The sequence below is a fragment of the Calypte anna genome, chromosome 1, assembly GCF_003957555.1.
Source record: "Calypte anna isolate BGI_N300 chromosome 1, bCalAnn1_v1.p, whole genome shotgun sequence".
Taxonomy (NCBI): domain Eukaryota; kingdom Metazoa; phylum Chordata; class Aves; order Apodiformes; family Trochilidae; genus Calypte; species Calypte anna.
Genome location: NC_044244.1, coordinates 145,150,559 through 145,165,471, shown reverse-complemented (window position 1 = coordinate 145,165,471; position 14,913 = coordinate 145,150,559). Strand labels below are relative to the sequence as shown.

The 14,913-nt window shown below is 36.0% G+C and overlaps 1 protein-coding gene across 3 annotated transcripts in view; it reads right to left on the bottom strand.

The window, feature by feature from the left end:
* Positions 1–14,913, bottom strand: part of FGF14 (fibroblast growth factor 14) — a 413,252-nt gene that overhangs the window by 86,956 nt on the left and 311,383 nt on the right. For 2 of the 3 annotated variants that reach the window (XM_008492642.2, XM_030469324.1), the window contains exons 2-3: positions 12,716–12,826; positions 4,296–4,399 (exon numbers count right to left, since the gene is read on the bottom strand). In XM_008492642.2, coding sequence (XP_008490864.1) covers positions 4,296–4,399; positions 12,716–12,826 — 215 coding nt within the window. The remainder of the gene's footprint in view (positions 1–4,295; positions 4,400–12,715; positions 12,827–14,913) is intronic. The other variant, XM_030469325.1, reaches the window with a different exon arrangement.

Here is a 14,913-nt window from a genome sequence, read left to right as displayed (position 1 = left end):
CTCACCTTAGAAAAGCAGGAATCATGGAATAATATAACCCAAGTTTTACCACTGAGCTCAACCTGTTATGCTAGCAGAAAATCCTAGAAGCAAACCAAGAATTTACAGCCTGACCTGAAAATTAAACCAATGAACCTCGTGCAGAGGGAGCTGACCAAAATTAGCATCAAAACCAACAAAAGCTTCTGCCATGTACTGCACTGCCATCTTCCTGCTGCAGGCAATACCTGTTCCCCATGGAGAAATCCTGTGGCTGCACTCATTTTTTCAGTTCATGGAGCTAGTTTCACTCCTTTTGATTTTGACAGGATCAGCCCTGGAAATAAAACCCTTATCTTGACCACCCTTTCCCAAGCAGAGATAGGAGTAAGGCATATTTTTCAACCTTGACATATGAAGTCTATAACTACTGCAACAAAAATATTGCTAGTTAAGTGAGATGGTTCTTTGTGGAAAAATCCAGCTTCTCCAACTAGCTTTCAAAGTGATGAAGTCAGTTATAAATACTGAATTATTCACAGTACATTAATCCATCTAAAATAAATCACAACTCCTTGCTCACTAACATACACCTAGAATTAGGAAGCTGTCACTAAATACATATATCCTAATTATGAAGGGATATATAGGGATATACATACATAAGCATACATACACACCCAGAAATAAAGTAGGATGCAATAAAGCAAAACTTTAAAAGGTGAGCTTAACAGATAGTTTTTAAGTAGGCTAACTCCTAAAAATGCAAGGATAAAAATGAACATGAAAAAGTTCCTGTTCTCATATTTTATCGGATAGAAAACAACAAATCATGGCATTATAATATTAACTTTTAATGCATTGAAAAATAGGGTTAGAATTCTGGAAAAGTGTTTTCTCTCAGGAATACTGCAAAGCCTTATCAGATTCCAAAGATTTTGCCTCTCCTTTATTTGACAAGGCTTTGATGGCGTGTGTGTTAGGGACTCTGACTCGATCAGTCCCCAAAGGACAGACTACAAATCTCAGCTGGTGCAGCAGGCAAAATAGGTATGAAAAACTCCCGAGACTGACTTTCTTACAGAATTTGCTGCCCTTTTATTCTTGTTCTAACAAAGATATACTGCCATCATACTCTTCTATGATCGTTCTGCACATTTTTTCTAGTTCTAGTTCTGGCAATTAGTTAAAAAAATCGTAAGTGACAGAAGAAAATAAGAAAAAACCAAGATACTCACAAACTGATATAAACAATTGTTTTAAAAAAATATTTAAAAAATGAACAACAAAAGCCAAGGCAAGAAAACAATGCAAATATTCATTTGATAATCTATATTTAAAACTGGCCTGTCACTGTACCTTCATTTTCCTCTTACTGAATGAATACTTCATGTCAGAGAAAACATTATCACACATAATTCCTGTCAGTGATGTTGTTTAATCAGTCAAGATCATGTGAAACTTAGAATAAAAAAAACTGACTAGGGGGCTTCAGTCAAGAAAACACAAACACAAAGGATATTGTCACAAGCTGTGGAGCTGTAGGTGTCATATACTGTGTATGGAAAAAAGGACACTGAAGTATCCTGCAGAGATGGGCTACGCAGGACTTCAGCTTCAACTATACTATAAATGCAAGTTAGCCTATAATGCATGCTCACATTTTAAAAACATGCTTGTAAGAAACTGGTATTATATCTAAATATACATAAATTGTAACAAGTATTCCCATTATGTGGCACTTTTTTCAATGACAGCTGGCATATGAAACTTTGAAAACTTTTTTCTCTCATCCCCCAAATACCTAAGGGAAAAACATACAGGACATGTAATACATAATTTCTGCATTTAGGTAGGCACAAAAGATGAAAAACTGTGACAAAGAGTCAAAAACAATCTACCAAGACAGCAATAGGAAGCAATTGCTTAAGAATATTTTTCTATAAAGTACAGTACTTAAAATATTCTGCATGCAGTATTTCTTCATGTTGATCCTCAGGGAGAAGACAGACTTCTCTCTGATGCTTTATCTTCTTATTTTCAAATGTAATTATCTCTAAGCTAAACGCAGGTAATTGCTAAGACAAAAAATTATTGTCAGTGTTTTCAAGACATTCATATGAAACAAACAGCAAGGCTGTACTACAGCAGTAAAGTTTTGAAATCATTACCTTTAATCTAATTTGCATTAGATTAGCAAATATTACTATTTTTCAGCTTCTCAAAAGCATATGTTGAAAATAATTTTGTCAACATACCAAAACTAAAGGCTTCCATTGAGTTTTCTGAAGTGTCACATCTTTTTGTCACTTAACAGGCCACTCATCTTTCTTTCTGTGTATGATGAAAAGTAAGCAGTACATTCCAAAACCACTTATTTCCTTACCTCACACAAAGTAAAGTGGCAGATTAAGACACTCTCCAATAATTTTTAAAGTAAATAACACTCAAGCATAGCAACATTCATAGAACAAAATTCAGAAGCTGCCAATAACTACAGGAAATATTAAATCATAATTTCCAAAAATCTTGCCATTAGTAGCAATGAAGAATACACAACCCTGCAAAACATTAAACAAGTGGATTACATTTTTCTTATGCATAATCTTTTATTTATATCCATAAGACTGATCACAACCTAAGTAATCAGCGTTGCTCATAAAGAACACACAGGAAAAAAGCATTTGAGTTTCCCACTGCTGTGACAGAATGATGTTGTTAGACCTGAGGATGTTCCAAGGGTCAGGTTCACAAGTATTCAAAGTTTGGATTCAGCCATCTCTTCTTATCTTGCCTTATATTTTCCATTCCTTTCCCATCCCCAGGTGACACCATACATTTAACTTGGACCATTTCCAGAATAATACATAAACACAGTCAGTTGTTCATGTAGGGTCCCTCTTTGTGCAGAATTACCCATCAGGAAACATTTTCTGAAATTTGCATTTCTTTCTGAAGGGCTGAGAACTCACTTCAGAAACTGCTGGGCAGGAATGTACTCTTAACTGCACCATCACATTAAAAAAGTACTTCTCATGCCATCATACCAAAATGAACTCCCCACATGAGATGATGGAACAGGAAACTCAGGAATGCCTTTTCTTTAATAATTCTAGTTTTTTTCTTCTAGTTTTCTTCCTTCTGAAAGCAAATATTACATGTTTTCCTGTGACAGAATTTTTTGTTTTGAACAGAATGAAATAAATGCATTAGATCATACCCTTGGATTTTTCAGCAGACATTTTATGAGGAGGAATTTTCTCTTTGTCTTGACATTGACATTCAAGATTAGTTCTTTTTTTTTTTTTTTTTTTTTCCTTCCTAATTAGCTCTTTGAAGACAATTGTATATTTGAAACAGAATACGTTCCCTCAGGGCATTAGAAACTTAATCTGTTCAATTTCCTTTCAATGGACACTGGAAACAAAACAGTGCATTGTAACTCAGTGGGGAATTAAGAACTATGTGACATGAAAAATGGAAAAAGCATCGTGTAAAAAAATTCAACACAGTTGGCAATAAAAATATAGTTATGAAAAAACCTACAAGCCATCTTATTAATACCTGACATAACTTCCTGTTCATGTTAAAATATGTTTGCCTTTCAAAGGAGGTTTTGACACTAAATTTACACAAAAATGAAGGTTTTTATGCTCACAACAACACATTGAGTAAATGGCATTAAATCATCTGGAATATCTTAAAAAATCTTAGGACTTTCTGATCATTTTATCCAGTAGTCTTCTTTGTGACTCAAAAGATTTTTTTTCTTAAACTTTGATCATACTAAAAAGACTAGATCCCTCACAGAACTCTTTATTGGTATCTGAAATTAAAAAAATCAATAATACTATGCATACAATTACAAGATCATGGTGATAAACTGTGAGGCTGTTAATAGCATTTTAGACAGAAGTCACAATTGTAAATCTTATTAAAAAAAGTAACTGTTAGATTAACTTCTGGATGCTGATCAACCAGTCACCAAGAAAATTACCACAGGTCTTTATTTAAAAATCCTGGAGTATTTATCTGAAAACAATAATAGTAGTTTTGTACTGTACTCTATTGTACCAGTATGACCTGCTAGAAAAGGAGCTCTGCAGAATGTTTTTTTTAGTACTGCTACCATTCAGACTAGTAATTTCTCCTGTGTCCCATTTATAGATATGCTGCAGACATACATGGGTGCAAAAGTGTATGTACTCTATGTATATACATATATAGACAATATAGAACTTCTAAGAAATTAAATCTCATCCCTGTGTAGATTTCAGTTTCAGCTGTGCCTCTACAGAGTTCTGAAAGGTACTTACTGATGTGTAGAGGAAACCTTCTCCATTTAGGGCTATATACAACCCAGTCTTTACACCCTGGATAGCAACAACTCGAAGTCCCACTGGTATAAGGTTGAATAACGCTGTGAAGAAAAATATGAACAGATATGAATATGCTGATGCTATTACAATAGTCTAATAAATATCACCATTAAAAAGAAAGACAACTACTCCCAGCATAATTTTTTCTGATTTCAAAATCACACTAATTCAGAAAATCTTGCTTCTAGTAAAGTTAATCCTAATATTAAAGCTTAAGTATCTACCTATTGCTAAGTCCTGCAATATCTATCAGTAAGTTCTGCAACACTTCAGTATTTGGCACGAGTGCTAACTAGCAAATAAAAAGTACAAAAAAATGGACTATAATAATTTATGCAGCACTGCAGACATGAGTGTCTCAGGAAATTTGAAAAGAGTCAAAGACCTCAACAATTCCTTTATAAATATAGACTGTAAGGGTAATACTTGTGAGGTACCATGGAGAATACACCTCTCTGATTCTGGAAAGTAACTTTTATTGTCTTAGGCATTTTTATGGTTTTGGATTAAGATGTACTCTCATTAAGATTTCTTTCAAGGGGTCTGTGATTTCAATTTTTTTTTTTTTTTTTTTTTCTTTTGTGTATGTTGTTATATCTGATACAAGCAGTAGTACACAGCCCTGAGGTAATGGCAGAGGCTTATCACAGTTCAGGAAAGCACTGAAATAACATGCTTCACTCTGAATGTGCATAATTGCTATTCAGCTAAATAGAGAACATATTCAAAGACTGAGATTCTGGACAAAAAACAAGCAAACAAAAAAAGTAAAAAACCCCCAGCTAATAGCAGATACCCTAGAAATGGCATACATCTGAGTAATAGCAAAAACACCCACAGCTTTGATTATTGTCTGAAAAAGACCAGTGTGAAGAGGGGGAGTTTACCAACCTCACTGCACAACAACAAAAGAAAAAGCGATGTAAGTAAGAGACACAGACCAATTCTTCTGCTAAAAATTATGCCAGCACACACCTATGCTAAGTTTACTGACTCATACTGGGAAATCAGATGCAAAGCACAAATCATACAGTCTCAGAAGACAAGATTGGGATGAGCCAGAGTGGATGCTAAGGGGTTTTCAACTGTGGATGAATCACAGATCCACAAGCACTTGGATCAATACCACAAGTGCAGCCTGGGTGTTCAACATAGGCAGACAGGTCTCAAGAACACAGTAAAACCTACAGTGAGTTCCCCCAAATTTAGGGAGGACATCCATAGGTGAGACCAGAAAGTGTGCTCTATGAAGCTATCTGCAATCAGATTGCCTGGGGTAAAGCCCAAATCAAGAGAAAAATGAGGGATGTGTATTTGCAGTGGTTAAGTACATTTCCTTAAGGTGTGAAAACTCCTGGTTGGTCAAAGGACACAGAACCATCAATCATTTATGATGATGAAGATCTTCAAAACTGAGAAAAAACTTAGGTTGACTATTAGACTTTAAAGGAGTGGATGGAAAAAAACTCAAACCCTTTCTTTCAACATTATCTTGCAGAAAAATAATATGTAATGTAGAACTTGATAGGAATGCACAAAGCCAGTATAAACCAGGAATATGTGTAGAGGAGCACTTCCTACACTTTTAGAAAGAAAAATATAATCAAGAAAGCTCTGGAAGAACAGAAAAAAAATTGCAAAGAAGAACAGAAGAGATGACATCAGTCAAGAATTAGCACAAATATATAGCATATATATATAGCAACATATAGCATATATATATATATATACTATATATATATCCCCAGTTATGCTAGGGTCTTACTGGGTACAGGCACGGTTCCCTCTCTAATCTTTACAAGTTAAATGTAAACCAGTGAAATATGGACAGACAAGAGATCCTAAGAGTATACAGGTTAATTGATGCATGACTTGTGGGCCTTCAAATGTGGAATGTAATTTGGAAGTTAAAAAAACAATTAGACCTTACTCTCAAATGAAACAATGTAAAAATCAGCAAAAGCACTATTGTGGGTGCTGAAGGGGAAGTCTGTCATCTCTAACAGAAAAGAAACCTAGGTTTCAGATAGAAGTTTGTTTTTTTCTAGAAGAAATTGCAAGAGAAAATCTGGATATGAACAGCATGCATGAGGGATGGCAGAAATAACTGAAGGGACACCAGGAAGGAAAAACAAGCAATGCTTGTATAAAAAAAAGAGGTGAACACAGAAGACAAGTCAGCCATGGAAAACTGCTAATGAAAAATAACTCCAAATCATAGTGATTCAATTAAGACTTCTGCAACATAGACATAATTTGCTGCATTAGCAATAAAAACAAAGCAGCAGAGCTAGAAAAAACCACAACCACACAACCCATTCTACTGCAGTAGAATTAGATGTCTGTAACATGGTAGTGTTTTATGCAACCTATAAAATTACTAGAGCGGCTTAGAGTTGCTGGTGAATTTAGAAAGCACTGAGGAGGGCATAAAATGTATCTCTTACTGCCATCAAGTTTATTTGGAGATTGTCAGAGCTCCTGTAATTAGTGTAAAATTTGAGACTGTGATCTGAACTGATATAATTCTGCACATATAGAATGTTCAGTAAATTCCACAGAATGTTTCACACTTGGGTGAAACTAGGGAGGCAAGTCTGCATACACTTATTGATTGCTAAATGCTCAGTAGTGTGCTTCACATCAAGGTCAGCAAAAACATGCACCAACAAGGCACAGCATGTGGTTTTTATGTGCTGTGACGCTGGCCAAAGGAAATTCAATTTCCTCCAGAACCTGGCTGTGCAGTGCTTTTTACTGTGTGGGATTTCCATGCCCAATTACACATTTCAAACCTTCCTAGGATTCACCTGTGCTACCCACCACACAAATAAGAACCTGACTTGAGAAAAGCAGAGAGCCTTTGAGAGTTTCCTGGCATTCCAGGTCTGCACAGCCAAAGCTATGCCCTTTCCTGGAAGGGATGGTGGAAAAGAAGCATGTCCCTAGCTTTTCTCTGTTTTTAAGATAATGATACAAAACAAAAAACAAGTGGGGAGTGAGGTCCTTGAATATCTTTATGGACCTAAACCCAGCCCAGCGACTCCTTAGATAAACTGAAAGAGGGATCATTCTAGAACAGCCCAGGAAATACAATTCTGCCTGATGCTCAGTGTTGTCATGCTGCATGCTGAAAAATAAAGCCTGGCAAATCCAACTTTAAGTAAGACATGGGAACATCAGGGAACTCAATTGGACCAGTCAGCAAAAACGGTGTGAGTAAAAACCCTTTCTCCTTGTCATCACTGAGCCTGTTCCTGCTCCCTTAGCCCTGCTTTGTATTCATTCTAAGCCACCACTCTAAAGCAAATGGTTTCTCTTCCTTTCCTAAAGCCTGCAAACCTACTCCCATCCTACACAAGATCAGAAAATGGGGGTGAGGGCCAGTTAACAGGAACAACTGGTATGAAAAAAGTTCCTGGTTTAGGTGTCACAGAGAGGATTTGCTGAAACAAATTTGAGTTGGATTCTAATCCTCCAAAAGTTTTAGCCACAGTTGAAGTTCACTTTTTGATAAGTAATAGCTCCTTCCTTGAGCAAAACAAACTCAGCACATTTCTTTTTTCCTTTTTTTTTCTCTGTAATATCATCACAGTCTATTATTAACTTGAAATATGAAATGCCTGAAATCAGTTATTTCTATATCCTTGTGAAAGTCTGTTGCAAGTCTATTGCAAGTAACTGCTTTTCTCAAGAAGCTTGCTAGGGACCAATTGCTTACTTAAGGTTTCTAACCTTTCTGTCTGTTCTGCATGTGCACTGCCCGGATGTCCTGCTACACTAAATCTGCAATCAGAGCAAAGCAACTATTTCTTTAATTTAGTCCCATCTGCAGACCTACAGGCAAAAAGGATGACTTCACTAGAGCATCTTTTAGGTTGGCAATGAGTACAGGGAGGTTTGTGTTCAGAGATCTGTCCATCCATTTCTATGTACTCTTTAGTATGGCTGAACATGGTCTCCATTGATCCTGTCACACCAGTATTACACTGGTGGGAGAAACAAGCCTACCTAACTCCCAAAGGTGATGTTTTTTTTAATCTTCATGTTCTTTATTTCTGTCTAATTATCTTCTTTACCTTACAAGAGCGTTGTGAAGATCATATTAACATCTTCAAACCAAAATATGATACTGGTAGGTACTTCAGAAAGACACTGAAAAGCTAATACATATTCACTGGATATAGAGCATTCAGAGAATGCATGAAAAGTTGAAAATAAAGGAATGTTTAATGGTTGCACAATTTCTTAAACAGCAACTCTACCAGGTACCATGAAGTGCCATGAAGGAAGGAAAGCATATTGTTCCATAATTAAGCAAGAGGTTTGCACATCACAGCCAAATCAAAGTGGCTTGGCTCATGTTAACTTTGGCATTTATGAGTTTAGGTAATAAAGCTACAAATGAGTAACGCTCTTTTACATTACTGTAATTTCATAAAGGACACAAATAGCAACATCTGGGTTTAAAGTCAGATTTATCACCCAACAAGGAATGTATCTTGGCTTATGTTGCATTTTTTCAGTGGTTGTTGACTGAGACACACTTTTCAGGAAAATAAAAAGAAGCTATGGGGCTAACAGACTCAAGGTTTCAACCTCAGAAATTAAAGAATCAGTATTGCCTGTTTCCCAAATTAATTAGTCTTCCTACTAAACCTAAACTTCATTAATGAGAGAAAACTTTGAAGATAGACAGACCAAAGCCTAAAAATGAGCCATTCTGACTGGGCGGGACAGAAGGGAAATTAATGTTTCTTACTACAAGCACAACATGGAAGTATCTTCTATTTCTTTATAGTTTCTGTGTAGTACCTTGTTTTTCCTAATTAATAATGATGAGACGTGGCCAACACTGAAGCAAGTTCCGTTTACACCAAGAACTGCTGTAAACCCCATCAGACCTAGAGCTAGAGAAGGACAGCTACGTTGATTAGGACCTCAGTAACCAAGCCTACAGATTTAACCACAACCACTTTCACTGCAAGCAAGCCACAAAACCAGACCAGAACTGTAAGCAATTAGAGGAAAGAAAAACAGAAAACCAGATAAAACAAAAAAGCAATGTAACAAAACATGTTTCCCCACATCACTGAGAGTTTGGCAAAAAAAATACAGACTGTACACACAAGATGGTTTAAGCTAACAGTCTTGGTCAAGTGATGTGATTTAAGGAGACTCAGCACCATTAACCAATAGCTGCATTAATTCATGTGCTGTCATAAAACATCACCAACTTGGAAAAAAATATCAAAAGTAATTACTACAATGAACCAAAAGCCTCTAGAGTCTAATTAGGTTGGGTTCTGAATAGCATGGCCACCAACATGAGCAGGCAGAAGTATGTTCAGGGATGTAACTACTAGCAGTCACATCTTTCTTCCTTTTTCATGCAAGGGTTGTGTGCAGTGATCCATTAAAAATCTTGCTATCTATTTCTGCAGGCTCAAGACTTTAGTCAGACTTAAGGCAAACTGGGGCAATGGCCTGTGTTACAGCAGCATTTGAATCTTACTTTGCACTAGCACTACCTCTCTATAACACTGTGACTCCAATAGTGTGTAACTAATGTTTACTGACATACATATATAATGAGAACAAAATGATATGAGCACTTAAGGGAATTTTAACATCAAGTTCTCCTCTAACTGCTTGACATGGAATAAATTGCAGCAAAAACAAAAAGTAGCAGCATGACTAAACTTCAAACAATTTCCTAGCTGAAGAGAAAAAAAAGAAATCACTTTTCTATCTCTTGCTTCTCACTCACACTTTGGTTTCTCTGACCCTGTCCTGGTTTGGGCCAGGACAGACCCCCAGCTCCTCAGATGGTCAGTGCATGAGGAGAGCTCTTTCACTGGCTTCAGGGACAATGAGCAGTGCAGGAGACAGGTGAGAGGCTGGCAGAAGATGAACTTCCCTCAGTTTGTGCTTTCCTCCATTTTTATGAAACAAACATTGAATGGAAGTCAACCTCACTATCAAGGTAAGGATACTCTCTGTCCTACTGACAGCTAGTACATGTCCATCCCTTCTCCCACTGGGGACACTAAGTTGGCAGCCTGCAAGCTCCCTGGTCAGAAGCAGTGTTTTCCCCCTCTGGAAGGTGCCAAAAATGATTCAGCAGTCAGCCTCAGACAGAAATTATCATGATATGGAGCTCAAAACATAAAAGACAAAAATGCTGGGAATTCTATCCATGATAAAAAAAAATTAAAGCAAAAGAGAAAAGGAAAACCAAAATATGCTTCAGTAAAGAAAAGCAATAGGAAACAAAAAGTTGAACAGGAAACAGAAGAAAAGAGAGTGGAAAGGGAAAAGAACTGAGGAGTAAGACTGAGAGCACAAAGAAAAAGACACATGCTCATATACTCACTGATACACCAAAAGGATCAATCTTTTCAGCTTTTAATGTAGTGTTGATGCATATATGCTAACAAATTTAAGGAGGATATTTTATGCTTTCCTAGCGAACATTAATTTTACATCCTTATGGACTAAACTATCTTTACTTTAAAATATTGTAAAAATTGTACTAGTGAAGAAATATATAGTGAATCACACCAGTTAAAGACAGGGAAAAAATCCCTATATGAAAAAGATTCATTTTTGCCTAAAAATCATGTTGAAGCAAAGCACAGTATTTGTCCAAAATACACAATACCACTATCTGGTATTTGGTTAAGTTTGGACAAGTCCTGTATTTGAGAATATTTATAATATAGACTATTCATTCTGAATTCTGGAAACAAGAATAAGAGGGGTAGGCAGACAGATGGAAATCTAGAAAGGTAGGGAAGTGGGGAGAGAAAGGGAAAATATGGTAAGGAGGAAAAAAAAAAAAAGGAAAAGAAAAAAAAGGATGATTTGTAAAGCTTAGAAGAGCAAAAAGAGGAAAGTAAGGCACTATGGCATTGAGTTCTAAGAGTTAAAAAAAAAAATCCCAACAGAATAAATATTCTAAAACTGTTGCATCCATACACACCTACTCATTGAAGCTGAAAATAAGACAGAGATGGGCAGAAAGAGATGGAGAGGGAGAAAGAGATACACACTCGCACTGCACTCTAAGACAGGTTCCTTGGGCCTCTTAGAGGCAAAGCTCCTGCAATAAGCAATAATGATCTTGTCTGTACGAGGTGTTAATTTCTAGTCCAATACAGAGGTGGGTATGAGAGAGAATACACTGAAGGAAAAAAAGAAGAAATAGGTGGGGGAAAACTATTTGGAAGAGAAGTAGAGAAATACAGATCAAAATATGTTAGTTATTTTTCTCAATCCTAAAAGAAAAACCTGATTATATTGTCATCTGTTGATGAAATGTGTTAAAACCAACAGCTATGCATCAACAGAAAAAGCAGGGTCCTGACCAAAGTGAAGCAGAAGCCTCAAACCCCTGAATTTCTATAGCCTAATTCCAACATTTTGAGGAAAACTAAAGGCTAGTTTATATATGCATATTAAGAAGATAAGTATATTGTATTTAAAATGCTTAAAACAGACCTCAAGATCACACAGAAATATGATACTTAAACATGCCATTATCATTAAACTAAACAAAATACAAATGTCTACTACACAGAAAATTAAAAATCAGCAACTTCTACATTAATAATAGGTTTTCTTAATTATAATTTACAGCTGGATTTATCAAATGTATATAAATGATCATTGAATGAAAATATCTGGCAGCATCATAGGAAGAGAATAACAAAGCAGCAACCCAAATGGCCTTTCAAGACCACTTTTGTTTGGAATGTTTTTGCAAAGTGCCACAATCACAGTCCATACACAGGCAGAAATTCTCAAAATCAGTGGAATTCTTGCTGGTTATAGGGACTGTGGGATCTTTAGCCTCAATTCAGCAAGGTACTTCAGCAATTGTTTTATTAAGCAGGACTTTGACAGTGAGACATATATGTATTTGCTTTGCTGAATCAGGGCCTACATAACCAGATTTTTCAAATTATTTTAACTTCCTTTTTCGCTTTTCTGTTTGTTTGGTTCATTTTAAGGTAAGAAATTGATGTTAAACAGATAGCTTTTGTAAAAATGATTTTTAATATATTTTTACCACTTTTAGAACATTACCAGAAGTCAGTCATTGGCCTAAACATCTCACCCCTAAGGCCCACCAGCACTCGCAACCTCCCCCTTCAGAGGTAATATATTTAGGCCAATGTCCTCCACAAGCCATGCTGTCAGTCATCAGGGCTTTGGATGGACAGAACCCTCCTCCTTTTAACAGAACACATCCAGCAACCCTCCAAAGGCATTCCCACCACGCCTGCACGGCCGCGCTCGAGCGATGCAATCTGCGTGTGGGATCAAGACATTCCCCTGGGACAGTCACTTACTAGAATTACTGCTGTCATCCTTGGTTCCATCGAGACTTCCATCGGGGTGCATTTGCAAGTAGTAGCCTTGCCTGCAATATAACCTGGTCACTATACCCTTGAGCTGGGGATCTGAAAGACAAACATATTTTGTCACTAGCCTCAAAGCTTTTGCCACGAGTTATCCCTACTTCCCTCGCTGTAGGAGGAAGTTTGGTGAAGCAGCATTGCTGTCTTAAAAGTAAGTACTACAGTGGGATGGGTCCTGATGAAGATGGAGAACAATCTTATTGCAGAGGATTAACAGGCCACTGGCGTCTTTTGGTCTCTGCCTGCAACATCCTTCATTAGAATTAACAGAGGTAAAATGCAGGGAAAAAAAAAAAAAAAGAATAACCAAAACACCCATAATCTTAAATTGGATTATGACCTGAAAAAAAATTTTAGACTTCAGCAGCAAGTATAGAGCCTTGTAGGAACAACAAAACATTTAAAAAAACCCTGCTCATTTCACTGGCCTGGCAATTAAACCGAGTGACATTACTATACTTGACAAAAGTTTTAAGGGCACTTGGATTAGAAGTCTTTCTCATTTCTCTCTCTATGAAAAGTGATGAACTTTAAAAATTTCTATAATATTTTGTAATAGTCCCATCTGAAGAGTTCCCAAAACATTTTACCATTCTAGAAGAGGATACACTTCAGCTGCCCTCTTCCACCCACATCAGGGCAAGATATAACTCTCCTTCTACAGAAAAAAAAAAAAAGTCTGAAAAGACTTAGTAAGGTAAAAGTATATCAGAAAATCGGGGAGCTGAACAATTTAAGCTACCATATTTATACTCTGCATTTATGAAAATTGTCAAGAATTGTGCAGGGGTTGCCAAGCCACAATATTATGATTCATCTCTGGGATTATGCCTTACCAAATCACAAATTAAGCTGCTGCAGAACTCTTAGGAAGAGGACATCACATCTTAAAAAAATCAACAGCACTACCTCTGTGTGATATTGCTATTGATAGTGTAAAACTATTAGGCACAAGTCCAGGCAACCAGTACATAAATTTGTGGAGACATTGGCATTAGAGGCTTCTATAGCATGTCATGTTTACCTCTGCAATAACGCTCTAAAATAATAAAGACTTTGGGACATAGGTAATAAAATTAACAGGTGAACTTCTAATAAAGACAGGAACTATTTCCATGCAACCATGTGGCCAGAAGATAAAATCCTCCTTGAATTTGTATATAATTGCTCTCACAACCAGTCATGCTGAGTTACTTAAAATAGACTAAGGGGAAGTGAAAACAAACACTAGTAAACAAAAATGCCTCTGAGCAGAATGCTCTGAGTTTTTCTACAAAGGCTCAGAAATAATTATGAAAAAGATAAGTTGTTTTTTTAATCTTTAAATTGCTAAGTCATAATAAACAACAGACCCATCTAAAGTAAAAATGTAATATTAAACTTTAAATATAGAAACTGCTACTATAAATACTAACACTATAAGACTTTTGAGTCATGAAGAAAAAGAATATAAACATTTGAGGATCAACATGTAAGCACATTACAACTTTGGTTTGGTTTTTTTTGCTTTTAACTTCAAATTTTGCTTTCTGTGATTTTGTAAATTAGCAAAAGTTTGTCTTTTTATAGGAATATTCAGAAACAATTTTTTTTATTAATAAACAACAAACTGTACTTTCTTTGAATGTACTATCTCAACTTCATCAGGCAACTCAAAAATATTTTCATATTTTAAAAATAAAAAGTGAGTCCCTCTTTCACAGGTATTATTCCTATCAATGCATGCTTTCAAGGTGCACTTCCAAACTGACAAATTTAAACATAACTGCTTTACACATATTAAAATGGCATCTTAAAAGACCAAAGAAAATTAATAAAACAAAATTATTAAAGCTAGAGCTTTAAGAAGTATTTACAGGAAAAATACTGCTATTTTTAAAAACAGTTTCTACATCATGAATGATTTATTCTTTACTTCTAGCTCAAAGAAGTATCTGAAAGGAATACAGTCAAAATCACTATCACCAGCTGCTTACACCTGCTGCTTCATGGGAAAACGTGAAACCTAGAAGAAAATTTCAAAGTTGTTCTCTATATGCATGCTATTATTTTTTCTAAATTCACAAAATCCAGTTTCTAACAAGAAATCACACAATCATTTGTCTCTTTTTTCACCAAAAGCATCATTT